Here is a 15,139-nt window from a genome sequence, read left to right as displayed (position 1 = left end):
GATTTTACGTCTGATTTGCGTCAGTTCGTACGGCTGCGTCGTCGTCTTTGTCTCAGCTTCTTTTTCGTAGGAAAACAAAGCCAGTGAACAGCAGAAGTGGGCAAATTAGAATTGGACATTAGTACCATCAAAAGAATTGTAACGAAAACCAGCTCAACACAGCGGTACGTGTACGTGTACGGTCGTTGCGGTGTTTGTGTCGTGAGAAAAACACGTCTTCTGACTCTTTATGTCGCCCCTGCTAAAATAAGCTAGCGCCATCAAATGAACGCCGTCTATTTGCTGGAGTCACAATGCTGCCGTCAGATTAGCCAGGGCTAGCTAACTACAACAGGTTTCATTGTTATGGAAGCTTTGTCAGTCGAGAAAAGCCTCTGTGTCGTTATTGTTCGACTCGTTTTACAAGTAAAACGGTACTGTTTGACCAGCTGCTGGGTAATCAGCCAGACAAGTTTTTATATATACTATTAATAGTTATTGTGAGTATTATAACCATCACATCGTTAGCCGTTAAATTTAATTAAATAATGTGCTTGTCACTAGCCCTGCTTTAACGATAGAAGGTTTAAGTCACAAAGCACAGTTCACTGATTGTTGTGAGGTAACTGAGCAGCCTTTTGTATCACACACAGTAACCTCTTAGGTTTCACTTATAACTAGTGAATTAATCCCAACCTGTAAGTAATCGGTTTTAACGCCAGAGCTGAAGGGTTTGATTGGGAGGAAATGTATGCATATAAGAAATGGCTTGTTATTGTACCGAACAGTTGTATGTATTTTAAGATGAAACACATTTTCACTCACTTCTCTTTTCGTTTTGACAGTGGCAAGTTTCAAGGTCGAACAGCTCTCCTGATGATACATCAGCACTAAGCTCATTCCAGTAAGTCCAAAATGGATAGTGTATTTGAATTTTGTGATGGTACCAGTGTGCCTTTAGACAACATTAAAAGCTGGTTTTATTTAGCCTTTTATTTGTTTGCTAATTTGTGACAGTAACATTGTGTTAAGTGAAGTCATGACAGCAATAAAAATAAAAGAAAAATCAGCTGCATAGTGTCCATTTCATTGAAAGATATATTCATTTACCTAGGCATGATAGCCACAGAATAATATCTCCAGTAATATTAATAATTTCACACAATATACATCTGTATTGAAATTAACACTACTAATAAACAAATGGGTAGAACACATTCATTGTAACATTTTCCTTTATGATATTTCTTGTGTTTTTTTTTTCAGTACTTCCTCATGATGGCTAGTTGTGGAGAGGTAGACCACTCTGTTAGCTCACTCCCATCCAGCAAGAAAGGCAGCAACAGTGGTGGTGGAAGTGGGAACAGTGCAGAATCATCGTGCTCTGGCTCCAGCAACTCATCCCCAGCTCTATCAGTTCCTGAGTGTGCCATCTGTCTGCAGAGCTGCGTCCACCCAGTCCAACTGCCATGCCATCACGTCTTCTGTTTCCTGTGTGTAAAGGGAGCATCTTGGCAGAGCAAACGATGTGCTCTCTGTAGACAAGAAGTACCTGATGACTTCCTGGAAAGGCCTACACTTCTCTCTCCAGAGGAGCTGAAAGCATCAGCAGGAGGTCGAGGTGGGGCAGCGAGTGATCACGCTTGGTATTATGAGGGGCGTAATGGTTGGTGGCAGTATGATGAGCGAACCAGCCGTGAGCTGGAGGACGCTTTCTCCAAGGGTAAGAAGACAGCCGAAATGCTCATTGCTGGTTTTTTGTATGTAGCTGACCTGGAGAACATGGTGCAGTATAGGCGTAATGAGCACGGTCGCAGACGTAAGATGAAAAGAGACGTTTTAGACATTCCCAAGAAGGGGGTGGCAGGACTGCGATTGGACACTGAGGGTGTTAGTGGGGCCGTGGGGGCTACAAGTAGAGAGAACTCTGCTGATGGGGCTGATACCACACTAACAAATATACAGCAACAGGTTACAGGTATCTCTTCTACTGTATCAGCCCCTTCAGCTCCTGCCAGACCTCCCACTTCCCTCGGTGGTCAGCCAGGCCCCAGTACTAGCCCCCCTCTGGAGGATGCTCTCTCCCAGCTGCAAATCAGCCCCAGGCCCACACCTTCTCATGAGCGGTCTGAGGCTGGGGAAGGAGAGGAAGATGAGGAGGAGGAGGCCTCACCTTCCAGGTCCTCTGACCCTCACACCTCTGTAGATGAGTCTGGCTCTGGAGATTGGAGTGATGATGAGGATGAGGAGGATGAAGAAGAGAACGGGGGAGATGGAGAGCGTGTGGAGCCGCGGGAGGGTAGGCCAAGGAGACAAAGACTGAATCCAGAGAACAGAGCCCCTCCTCATTCAGAGTCTGCCTCCCCGTCTCCCTCATCCAGTAGCAGTGGAAGGTCCAGAATGCCTGATGGCCAGTGTACAGTGACTGAGGTGTGAAGCGATCATTAATATATTATCACCAAATGGCTGTGTTCCTCATTAATTTGTTCCTCGCTTTATGCTGTCGTTCACTTGGTCACAGATCAAATGGGGGTGGAATACTTTCTGCAGGAGAAATGATGCACTACACATCCAGTAATAAACAGAACCACGTTTTCCTCTATTTGTATGCCCCATTCTGGGAGCACAATGATCTGGAGGTATCTGCGTGATTCTAACAGTCTCATCACAAAAATACAGAGTCAGCAGAAGTTTGTTTTCATGTTCTGGAACTGAGTGTTCTCATTCTGAGAGAGAGAAGGTACAGCTTGGTAAACAGATGAATACACAGCGTTTTCTGTTCAGCACATCATTTGAGGGAGGTGCAACAGAGTTGGCTGTAATCAGTCTGTGCACTACTGGCTGCAGGTGTATAAAGTTTGCTTTTTTCAAATTGCAGGCAAGTGGAAGTTAAAAGTGACTTCGGCCAAACCTACCTACCTGTTTACATTTATTAGCTAACACCCAGAGGGGGGGCAGAGTGTTAGCCCCAGTCAGATTTGTGACTTCCAGTGAAAGAAGGCATAATGGGATTTTGGAACTCAGCCATTATGAACGGCTGCATTCTGGTCATCTGCACTTAACTCTCTCAGCTAACATAGCACGCAGAAATGAGCTCATTAGAGCTCAAGTCATCTGCCTACTCGTGCAGAGAATTTAACCCTTAATACCTTATTCCTAGCCTCCACCTTACTTCAACAGTCTCCTTCACATTTAACTAATTATGAAGCATTTTCTTAAAGTTTTAATTTAACTGAACTTTTTCGAAGTGTCTTTCATTTCAGAGCTAATTGTGGTTTGAAAAGAAAGAATATAGTTTGTTCATGATGAAGAACGGAAACATTTTCAACACGATGCTCTTAAACTGTATGGGATTGTAAATTTGACACTTAATGATTAGCAACCTAGAATATCTGGAAACCTGAGGTTATCTGGCTATATGCCAAGATTTTGTGTTTGATTTCGCCTGCAGTTTTATGACAACTAAGATGTTTTAATGAATGTGTAAAACTTTTCCCAGCTTTGAAGAATTGGCATTTTACTGTGGAGTAGCAGCATTGTGCCTTTAAAGCTGCTGATGCCTCTGAAGCTTCCATGTTAGTGTCCCAGATTAAAGTATTCTCAATAAATGTGTATTCTAATCTGTGCGTGTTTGAAGAGAGAGTTACTTAAACACTACTGGTTGGCAGGATGTGGAGAATTGATGTTTTCAGTTTGAGTAAATGTTTTAATTTTGTGTTTGTGCATTTCTTATGGTTGTAAACCCTCTTATATATTATGTCTGGGGGAGTAAGAGAACAAATCTATACCATTGCTATTGGTCATCCTGCAGAAGTTTCAAGTTGCATTGGTTTTCTATTTCTTACATGCCTCAGTCATCGGCTCAGTTTTAAACTTTCCATTTGGAAGAATAAATCATTGTGTAACCTTTTTTTTTTTGCTTAGTAACCTTTTTGTTTGTTTTATGGTTCGTAATTTAAGAATAAAGTGTCATTTCAACATCCAGAAGTTATTTCGCTCTGTTTGGAGACTGTATTTTGTTGTTTTGGCGTCTCTGTGACAGTGCATAGTCTGGGAAAATATTTCCATCCTGATTTTAAAAGTAGCGCAATCAATTGGGACACTTTACGTAACATTTCATCCACCTTTTCTCTACACCAAGTATTTGGCTTCCCTTCACTCACATCCGTGGTGTTTGGTATTCTGACCACAGCAGACAGTAACACTCCAGCTGGTTGTCTTGCCAGGAAACATGACCTTTGGAAGGGGAACAGGGGATACAAGCTCAGCAAGCTCCAGGGACCTGTCCTTTTCCATTGCAGTCCTTGAACATTTGTACTTTTTACAGAGCCTTATTTGCTCTGCGGGTTACTGAAAAATGAACAACACACTGAGGGGGAGGGGGGGGGGGGGGGGTACAACTTATGATATTTACTATGATTGGCTGAAATGCTTAATTGGCCCAGCGCTTCAGAATTTTGAATGTTCCTAATGCAGAAGATGAGAGCTACTGCGCAAAGCAGCGATACCCACTCGGAAAACATTCCTACAGCCAAGGTTTTCCTAATAGGCCACAGCGACATGGACACTGAGGAAATCTGAAGAATCAGCTGATATAAACTACAAGTAAGATATAAACTACTGCAGTGTTTCTCTGTCCTACAGAAAGATGAGTCTTTCTCATGCTGATTATACCTCATTGTCTTGACTGCTTCAGTGTTAATCAGCCTGGAGTGATCTAATCATTTCCATAATTGCATAGTCAGAGGAGCTGGAGGATACAGACTGTTTATCTGCTGAATTGGCACTGAAAGGGTTTAGAAAATTAAATCCCTAACACAACAGGATCATACAGCATGTTCACTGTTACTATCAAGGACACCAGTGTAAACAAATCACAATAATTTCAGTCTCCACAGTGGGAATGATACTACATTTCTTATGACTTGACAGTGCACCACAGATGCTGTATTTTTAGCAAAGGGGCAGATGCATAATCCAGATTTGTATTTATTTACTTTACCTGGAAGTTCTGTATACAACATTAAAAAAGGAAGCTTCAGTGGGTGTTTTTGCTTCTTAACATCTAAACTTGTAGGCATAAAGTCAAAGAGATGCAACAAGAATCACAACCACAGCACTGTGCAATGACTCATCTCTCACTATCACTGCACTTGAACAGATGCACCTAGTAAAAGTACTCAATCAAAACAAATATATAACTTTAGTCCCCTAAAATTAGTTTCCACAAAAGTCATTTGTGTTTGGACTTGCTCGCCAGGGCCTCCAGGTTAGCCGGAGCGCCCCACACCGTCCCAAATATGTCCTTCTCAGTCCTCAGAGCTTCAGACAAAGGAAGCTCTCTGCCTGACAGCACCACCTTCTTCACAGCTTGGATCACTGGGGCAGGTCCCTTTGTGTAGCGACTGAGCCAGTTTTCAGCCTGCTGCAGGAGAGGGGCAGCACCTTCTGTTTTCTGATGGCCTTCCAGGACTCCATCCACCAGTCCAATGTTTACGCCAAGCTCGGGATCCACTTTTACAGCCCCGCCAAGCAACTTCAGTGCGTTCTGGCTTCCAACCAAGTGGACAAGTCGGGCAGCACCGCCCCAGCCTGGGACCAGACCCATGTGTTTATGGACAAACTGGATCACGCTGCCTGCCTCCATTAATCTGCGAGAAAGGAATAACATACGCATGCTAGATTATTAGCTTTTGGATAAAATGCTGTTATGTAACGGAAACTTCTCAGGAGCGTTACCTGAAATCGCAGGCAGTCGTGAGTTCTGCACCGCCTCCCAATGCTCTCCCTTCCACCAGAGCAACAGAGATCAGGGGGAGCCTACACTAAGAAAATGCTCCTGTAAGCATACTGTGGTGCACATTATATAAAAACTAAACTAAGACCCCTTTAAGCGCATAAAGGTAACGGTTGTAGTTTGCAAAAAAGCACTAGAGAGGAAAACTAGAGTCCTTACCTGAGCAGCCTCGTAAGAGCATTCTGCATGAACATACACATCTTCATCCCATCCTATGAGACAAGAAAAGCATCATTTAGGCATCTTCAGTAAGAGGAATCCAGACAGTCACACCAAGATAGACATGAATGCAGTAAAGAATTTGTCCCCTTTGTTACCTGTTGGTTAGATATTGCTCGGACAGCGTTAAGGTCAGACCCAGAGCAGAACGTTTCAGCCGCACCCTGAACTATGAGGCCTTTGCCCTCTGGCCAGTTCTCCAGCTGGCTCACCCTTTCCTCCAGATCTATCATCATACTGCCTGCCAGCAGGGCAAAAAATAATCAAGGCAATAAACCAAAGTGCAATTTCACTTACAAATATTTATGGGAGGCTAATTTTTATCTGTCAGTCTGTGTCAAATGTAAAGTAACCTTACCAGAGAAAGCATTCATGCGAGATGGGTTGTTGATGGTCAGCACCGCAATGCCAGAGTCCTGTTTCAGCAGATCAATGGAGCCTCCATGAAAGGCCTGAAGCTTCTCTTTGATCTCATCCTGGTTGAAGCCGTGGATGCTGGAGTAAACACAGCTACTCCTCTGTCTCTGCAGCAGCCTTGGAGAAACACTCATGGATGAATAAATGCCTTTTTGTCTTTAAACTCCATTCTTATTTATATGTGCGTTAAAGTTAAATGACATGTTAGTCATGTTAAATGTACAAACCAATGGCATCAGAGTCATTCAAGGGTCTACACATGAAAGATCTCAGACTTTCTAATAATTTTAAACACAGTTACAGAATGTCTGCATACTATCAGTGCTTTTTAAATCACATCCTATTAAGTGTAAGGTGCAAGGCTAGTGTAAGTTTACCTACCTAAGAGCCTATTTCTTTAAAAGTCTACTTTTTAAAAAGATACTTCCAAGTACAAAAGCACAGAGCAGGCAGTAATATCCATTCATTAGCTATACTCTTATATCAAATCTTAATGAAAATATGGAAGGGTTTTAAGAAAGCGGTTATGCAGGACACACACTGCATAACACATGTGATCCATGGCCCAAATCTTTATTGACCATTTATTAGGACTTTAGCTGATAAGGTTTTATTAAATTGTACTGATATGACCAGAGAGTACTGCAGGTTAAATGAGCTTAATGATACTGATTGTTAAGATATCAATAACAGTCATTTAAAGAAAGCTTTTACAAAGCAGCCAAATAGATTCTTGTTGCTCAAAGGTCAAACTGCATGCTTACACTCACAAACAGAGGAAGAAGGAATGGTTTAAAAAAAACAAACAACTACAACCTCTGTTTAAATCAGCATGGGGGATGTATGTTACTAAGTGATGCAAATAAATGGTAAATATATAATCCAGTTTAGCTGAAATTGTGATGTTAGGATCAACATGAATTTCATCATTTTTAATACGTGAACAAGTAAAATGGATTTAACTTGGCATGGTTGACATTCTTTATTTGCTGTTGCCATTATAGCGATGAGCAATGATGTCTAGTCTCCATCACCTGGCCCAGGTTCTGCAGTGACTGCTGCACCTCAGGACCTGTTGCCTCAGCGCACAGAGGACCATCCTGCTGCTGCATGATGGCAGAGAAACACAGAGAGAAAATATTTGCATTTAGCTAGATTCAGTGAAATTGCCTCAGACTTGTGGCCAAACAATACGACACACCGTTAGGTACAATACTGATGGTATCATGATAAAATGATACTAGGATACTTTGCAAGATGATAATAAGCAACACATCACATTATCTGTGTGAGTGAAAGTGAATAAAAAGAGCCCTAAAGATTCACATAACAGGAGTTATATATTTATTCACCTTATTATGGCATCAATGCATATTATCAGTATTTAATATAATAATAAGCTTGATTTAATGATATGCTTTAATAATGTGTCTTCTTCACTTGCGGCTGGTTAACTGTAGTTCACTTTAATGCCACCATGAAGGATCATGAAGTAGAGACCTCTGTTAATTAAACTGGATAGAGTGCCATATTTTATTATCAATACCTTGCCTCTCCCCTAACTTAGACAGATCACTTTATATAGAATCATAGTGGGAATATGTAATGGACACTTCAGACTTTGAGCTTTCAGTTAATGCATTTCACAAATGTTTTTCATAAACTGAAAATAGGTAAATGTGTATGTGTATAAATTGCTATAATTCTTAAACAGTTTATTCAAAATATTTGCAAAAGTCTTTGAATTAAAGCTAAAAATCTGCTTTTTAATAACATGTTGATTGCTTGATTTAAAACCCACTGTGTTTGTGTACAGAGACAAACCCACATAAACTGTCTTTCCACAACATATTGTGAAACAGGAACATTAAAATGTATTGTAGCATTTTTTTTTTTTTAGCATTAAGATGAAATGGGCAAAAACAACCGGAGCTTTTGACATCTGTAACATGTCTGTAGTATTAACCAGCCCGGCATACAGTACATGTAGGAAAACATCTTTGAAACTACTGCAGTACGATACAAGAGTATCAACACAAAGAGTTAGTAAACAATTTATCAATAAAATTCCCAGACGAAGAATCAAACTTTGAAATCATTTTATACGGTTCTGTTTAGAGGTGAAGCATTTCACAGCTGGCAAATGAAATACACTGGGTTAGCAGTCCTTTTCTAGCTTTAATAACGAATGAAATATGTTCCGTAAAATTCGTTTATAAAATTTTACCATGTCGCTATTTCCATTATAAAACACTTAACACGAAACCAACCTTGCTTTATGACAGTCCGGTGGTGTCACTTTGAAATCTGCCCCCCTAGAAACTAGAACTCAGGAAACAAATACGATAGCCAGCGTGTGACTGTAGGTCCTCCACCAGGGGGCGGAGTAATACTCATGTTCCTTTCCTGCACTTTTGTTCATTTTTAAATAAAATAAATATATAAACAGATTTTATATTTTTTTAAAGAAACAATATATATATATATATAATGCTGGTGCATAGACTGAACAATATTTAAAAAAAATTATAATTTATTGTTGAACTATAATGTTATCCATCATAGGCCTATGGACTGCACAAAGAGACCTGCTCTTTATCACATGTCTGTAAACACTGCACACTGAGACTCTGGCTTTTGCAGACATGCCCTTATTCAGTAGCACTGACACCAGCCCTTCAAAAAGCACCCAGGACTCATATTTCCATGTCGGCACAGGCATTTGGCATTCATAATAACATGACCTATGTAAAGTTGTCACTATTGTACAGTGGGTTTTCATGGTAAAACCCTATTATAACCGGTGATGATTTATAGTATAAAACATCTTTACTTGACACCAGTGAGCAGGTCATGGCAGTGGATTCTTTCTAATCTAGCACTATGTCAACATTTTGTCAAACAACCAAAACTGTATACACAAAGTAGGCATTGCAAAACATATGAAATAGGTGGCTGGAATAAGATCAAGATGAGGGTTAAGATTCCGCTCAGTTTCTCCTGAGCAGCAATACTATAATGGCAAAGGGGTCGATTTATTCGCATATATTTACATATTTATTTGGTTTTGAATGTATTTTGGTTCCCAGTGAATTTATGATATGTGCTTTGTCTAAGGAACTATTTGCTTCACAAAAAACATAAAACCTTTGTGAGCGATAGACAAAAATGTGTCTGAGATCACAGTACTGTCCAAGGATTACCTTTAAATACATCTTTAAGACAATTCATTACATTTTTTTCACAGCAACAGTCACAGCAACAATGAAAAAACTGAGGTTTGCAAAGATTTGCCCAGTCTTATCATCATTTGAAGGAGAAAGGAGAGAAGGTTGAGTAAGAGTTAGAAATCATGGGCTTGCAGAGAGTGAATAATCATAAATAAATAAGAATGAGAGGATAATTTACTGTAAATAGCAAGAGTTGGTGAAGGAAAAGGTGGAAAATATGTGCCAAAAACAGAAGGAGGCTGAGACACTTCCTGCCCCGTGGTCTGGCATGTGGTTAGTGGACACATAAATCCTTCCCTTCAATCCACACATCCTCTACCGCTATTCACAGCCCATAGCATCTCTGTGGAAAGAGCAGAGGAACCAAAAATACCCCCCTCATTTCGTTCGGATTGCTGAGGATTCCTTTTCACTTGACACAAAACGGTTATCTGAGAAGAACTTGTCAAAATATTGTTGCGTTCACATGCCTAGAACCACAGCTGATCAGATAGCAGTGGCCTTATTTAAAACTGTCATCGCATACTGTTTTACAGGACCGTTCAAAGGAAAATATTTTGCACATACAAGCGGCAGCTGTCTGGATCAAAGTGTAATTTCCCCTAAATGGTTTATTGTAGCCAGACACAGTCATAGTGCAAACGTAAAAAGGTCATCAACAAGGATACACTGCACTGTAACCAAGGCAGCAATAGAGTCAACTCTGTTTAAAAGTCCACCCCTCTCCAGTCTATTTAAAAGTGGGGAAGGAATTCAAATGTTGGTGGGACTCTTCCCAGGAAGGCATTCCAGACACGTTGACTCCCTCAGCTAACCTGCAACCTGTCCATAAATATCACTGTGTGAAGTGCAGAACCTAAAGGACATCGTGGCTTTGTGCAGTTTGCATATGCATTGGTCTCTCTGTAGTGTGTGATAAACAAGCAGCCTGGTGTGGTATCTTCCATCTTTCAAACTGTGCTCATCTACTTTCAGTCACTGTCTGTTCAGCCCTTTTAGCCTGTTTTATTATCCATCTGGATATCAGTGATGCAGCCACGGACTGATAATGGAAGGCTGTCTGAAATTACAGCCTCACTAATGGGAGAAAGGCAGGGATGCATTTCTCACATCTGCCTATATGCATGCACAAATGCTGTTGCATGCCCTGTATGTCTGTGTGTGTTTCAGTGTGTGGCCGTGTGTTTACTGTATGTGGCCTTCAAACTGATGCATCAGTGTACTGATCAATATGCAGCTGTCTGGGGCTCCACAGGAAGTCGGGGAATGTGCCGCAGTCAGCATGGCTCTATACCAACACATCAAGATAAGGAAACACACACACAGGCACACATTCACACACACATACACACTCAGAGGACATTACATTGATTTAAGTACAATTCCTGGAAATCTGACCGACAATATCCTTAAAATATGTGTTTGTTTTTTGTCCACATATAGAGCACAATCCCCTTTAATAGGGGGTCCAATAGGGTGAGCAACATCTCAGCTACACTCAGAGATGAGATAAGAGCCTGTAAGGGTCTATTTCAGAGCACAAAGAATGGCAGGTTTGCAGGTGCCAGAGGTTCTCTGGGGCCCAGAGGTTTCCTGTGAGGAGTGCTTAGAGGTCTGTGGGGGTGGACGGCAGAGTGCCAGGAGACTCTGGTAAGGCTATGGATACACTTCAGTGGAGGCAGCAACAGGGACGTGACCATTCAAGATGCAACTGAAACACTGGCAGACAAAAAGACACCTATTGTAATGTGTACCATGCACTTGAAACAACACATTATGAACCAATTTTTATGCAGACTACATTCTTTACAACTCACAAATTTCTCAATTAAGAAATACTGAGTTATTTTTTTCGGACATGCTTAATGTTCACAGTGTTCAATATGTGGCTGAAGTGCAGGCTTTCATCTTTATTTCAATGAGTTTTACAAAAATCTTTGGACAAATTTTGGACAAACAACCTTTTTACTACTTGGATGAAAAAACTTTGCAGGCAAGGTGTGCCTGACGTCTAGAACAAATGCTGCATTTTCTCGCTCGAGTTGCTCTGCTAGTTCTTTACTGCAGCCACCTTCAGTTTCTGCTTGTTTGTGGTGCGTCTGTCTGCATTCAGTTTTGTATTTAATAATGGAAAAGCATGTGCTGTTGATATCAAATTGACTTGGCCACTGAAGAATATCCAATTTCTTTGCCTTGAGAAAACCTTGGGTTGCTTTAAAGTATGCTTTGATTTTCCATTTACTAACTGAAGCTCTATCTGATTTTTGCAGCATTGGGCTGAATCTGAGCCGAGCGTATTACCATGTACACTTCACAATTGATCTTGCTACTTCTATCAGCAGTCAGAAGTAGTTTAACCTAGCTGTCTTATTTAACTGCAGTGGGTTTTCTGAGAGATAAGCACGCTGGTTTTAGGGTGGATTACTCTACAATTAATCGATTTACATGATGTAATTGATTTATATTTGTACTATAAGAAACAACTGTATTTTTCTTTTAAATAGATAAAAGCAAGCTTTGGATTTAGTGGAAAGAAGTCTATTATGGTTTAAGTTAAGTGGGTCATTTGTTGATAGATACTTATTTAGTTTCTTCTTTTGATGATGTGTATTGAATGATCATATGCCTTGTTTATTTGTGTGTATATTTTCTCTTTTACCAGAGAAGGGGGTTCAATGAGAATGGTACGGAAGAGGATTAGGACCACCAGAAAAAGAGCGGGCTTTTTTTTTTCTTTTCCAGAATTCTGAGATTAAAGTCAGAATTCAGACTTTTTTTTCCCTCAGAATTCTGACTTTAATCTCAGAATTCTGACTGTTTTTTCTCAGAATTCTTTTTTCTCAAAATTCTGACTTTAATCTCAGAATTCTAACTTTAATCTCAGAACTGTAATCTCAGAATTCTGAGAGTAAAGTCACAATTCTGAGATTAAAGTCAGAATTCTGTGATTAAAGTCAGAATTCTGAGGGAAAAAAGTCAGAATTCTGACTTTAATCTCAGAATTCTGATTTTTTTTTTTTCAGAATCCTGAGATTAAAGTCAGAATTCTGAGAGTAAGGTCAGAATTCCAACTTTTTTTCTCAGAATTCTGACTTTAATCACAGAATTCTCATTTTTTTTCTCAGAATTCTTTTTTTTTTTTTAATTCTGACTTTAATCTCAAAATTCTGACTTTAACCTCAGAACTGTAATATCAGAATTTTGAGAAAAAGTCAGAATTCTGACTTTTTTCTCAGAATTCTGACTTTACTCTCAGAACCGTAATCTCAGAATTCTGAGATTAAAGTCAGAATTCTGAGAAAAAAAAAATCAGAATTCTTTTTTCTCAGAATTCTGACTTTAAGGTCAGAACCGTAATCTCAGAATTCTGACTTTAATCACAGAATTCTGAGAAAAGAAAAGTCAGAATTCTAAGGGGGCAAAAAGAATTCTGAGAAAAAAATCTGAATTCTGTGATCAAAGTCGGAATTCTGATATTAAAGTCAGAATTCTGAGAAAAAGAATTGTGAGGAAAAAAATCTGAATTCTGTGATTAAAGTCAGAATTCTGAGAAAAAAGTTTACTCTCAGAATTCTGACTTTCATCAATCATTAATAAACGCTTGTGACCTGGTTCCACTGGCTGCTATACCCATACAGAATAATGTTGCCTCCAGCAGGCTAAGTCTAATTGAGTGAAATCACTGGTTTGCACCTTGTTGTCAACAATTTGCAAGGGGATGTCTCTTTCTTGCAGACTTTGGCAGTGATGCACCTGCCTCCTCAAGACTTGGTTAGATGCTGTAAAGTTGTTTTTCTTATCCACTGAAATAATACTTTCTTTATGCACTTAAGTATTCTTCTTTGGTCTTCCAGGCCTCTTGCTGAGCTGGTCATTGCATTCCTTCTTTTTAACAATGCACCAAATTGAGTTTCTGCTATCTCTCTCATAGGTTTATTTGGCGTTTTCAGCCTAATTATAAACCTCTCACTCGCAGGTAGATCTCTTTAGATCTCATATTTAAAATTAAGTTAAAAGGTATAAACTACACTCATGTGACTTAACCTCAGATATTATGTCTACTTCATTTGTCAGTAAAAAAAAAAAACAAGGAAGCAGGCCTCACCTGGCCGTGAAACTGCTGGTCAGTATTAAAATTCTGATATTTATCTTTCTGATCTTTCACTAATGACATTACAAATAAAGGCTTGCTAAAGACAATTTTCCATTAACTATTACAAGAATAACCAGTAGTCTCTTATAGCTCATGTGTCAACACTTGGTGACGGTAATTTTAAGTGTTACCATTCTTTGCCTCCTTGATGAAATACAGATTGTTCTCTAAATTCTTTCCCTCAGTGTTATTTTAATCAGCAACAGGATAAAGAGCACTGGTTATATAATGGTTTTAGCATCTGGAAACCTCCAGATCTGACTACAGGATAGCACAAGTGTGCACTCTTGCCCAACCTTGACATAGTAAAACAGGTCAGACAGCCAATATGGTCCTAGACTGGGCAGGTCAGAAGAGAATGACAATATTTATATTTATATCAGCCCCTGGTAGGATTTCTGGCACCACAACATTGTCGCACCTGTTATTTCAGTCAGCCTAGAGTGCAAGGTTTCAGGGTGTGTGAGTGTGTGTGAAGTTGCATAACTAATGCATTCACCAAACAGAGCCTTGACATTCATAAATAGCATGGTACTTTTCATGTTTTTGTGTTTAGGCAAGGAAAAAAATAAACACAAAAATGCATATTTACTCCATGTGATGGAAACATATTTACAGAAAGGAATGTGGGGAAAAACTGCAAAAAGAAAAGGTGGGAACAGAAGTGCTTACACATTGACATTATAGTGTCTAGTGTCAGACAGACAGTTCCTGATGTCACGTTGCTCTGCACTCACAGGAAGAGATCACAGTGTTACCAAAGATCTTGGCCGGCAAGATTGAAGCAACTGGAGCCAGACAGTCGTTTGATTCTGGTGCTTCATTTCTGTGAGCTGAAACGTCATGCACTGTGACTTGATTTCTCTCACATAAATATTTATGCGCAAAGTCTGACCAATGTCCAAAATGTACTAAATTATTGTTCATAGTGAAAGGATAAGGTTTGAAGACACATGCAGCCTGGGAATCAGGCATGGGTTGATTGCTGAGAAATAAATTACTCAATGTCTGCCCTCTCCTGTAGTTTGTGTTTTGACCTTATCTACCTATGATCTTCTTTTTTCTCTTCTTCTTACCCTCACCACCTGCCAGTCACAAATGCCCACCCTTTACTGCCTCTGGTTGTGTCAGACTCAGGGGAGGATGAAGAACAACCCCCTGTTAAAAGGGGGTTGTTCCTCCCCGCCATCATCATGAGTTTACTCACAGGGGATTTTGTGATTGTTGGGTTTTTCTCTCTAATATTGTGGAGTCTTTAATTTGCAACATATAGTGCCACAAGGCAACTGTTGTTATAAGTCATTGCTTATACATATTTCCACCCATTCGCTTCCGCTCATCCTT

General features: G+C 39.9%; 2 protein-coding genes across 3 annotated transcripts; one reads left to right on the top strand and one right to left on the bottom strand.

Annotated features, from left to right (window-relative positions):
• Positions 1-77: 77 nt before the first annotated feature.
• Positions 78-3,966, top strand: LOC146698227 (E3 ubiquitin-protein ligase rnf146-like). Its single transcript, XM_085473259.1, has 3 exons — positions 78-164; positions 825-883; positions 1,246-3,966. Exon 3 carries the CDS (start codon positions 1,255-1,257, stop codon positions 2,413-2,415), a length of 1,161 nt encoding a protein of 386 aa, XP_085329385.1. The 5' UTR covers positions 78-164; positions 825-883; positions 1,246-1,254; the 3' UTR covers positions 2,416-3,966.
• Positions 3,967-4,950: 984 nt separating this feature from the next.
• On the bottom strand, positions 4,951-8,739 carry echdc1 (enoyl CoA hydratase domain containing 1). 2 transcript variants are annotated; one of them, XM_085473257.1, is made up of 7 exons: positions 8,683-8,739; positions 7,447-7,518; positions 6,354-6,529; positions 6,094-6,236; positions 5,936-5,988; positions 5,719-5,799; positions 4,951-5,630 (listed from the first exon to the last, which is right to left on the bottom strand). In XM_085473257.1, exons 2-7 carry the CDS (start codon positions 7,509-7,511, stop codon positions 5,213-5,215), a joined length of 936 nt encoding a protein of 311 aa, XP_085329383.1. In that variant the 5' UTR covers positions 7,512-7,518; positions 8,683-8,739; the 3' UTR covers positions 4,951-5,212. The 2 variants fall into 2 exon arrangements, with proteins under 2 accessions (XP_085329383.1, XP_085329384.1); XM_085473258.1 differs by having other exon boundaries at positions 7,447-7,512; positions 8,683-8,712.
• Positions 8,740-15,139: the final 6,400 nt, after the last annotated feature.

This window comes from Copadichromis virginalis, linkage group LG11, assembly GCF_057382275.1.
Source record: "Copadichromis virginalis isolate Kocher_CV1m ecotype Utaka linkage group LG11, C_Virginalis_male_GT1.1, whole genome shotgun sequence".
In the NCBI taxonomy this organism is placed as follows: Eukaryota; Metazoa; Chordata; class Actinopteri; order Cichliformes; family Cichlidae; genus Copadichromis; species Copadichromis virginalis.
Note: the sequence above shows the minus strand (reverse complement) of the source record. Positions and strands in the feature narration are given on the sequence as shown.

Coding starts and splice junctions, on each gene's coding strand:
- echdc1 (XM_085473257.1), bottom strand. CDS start 7,511: ATGGTCCTCTGTGCGCTGAGGCAACAGGTCCTGAGGTGCAGCAGTCAC. Junction 6,530..7,446: donor CACTGCAGAACCTGGGCCAG/GTGATGGAGACT, acceptor TGTTTCTCCAAG/GCTGCTGCAGAGACAGAGGA. Junction 5,631..5,718: donor ACGACTGCCTGCGATTTCAG/GTAACGCTCCTG, acceptor CCTTTCTCGCAG/ATTAATGGAGGCAGGCAGCG.
- LOC146698227 (XM_085473259.1), top strand. CDS start 1,255: ATGATGGCTAGTTGTGGAGAGGTAGACCACTCTGTTAGCTCACTCCCA.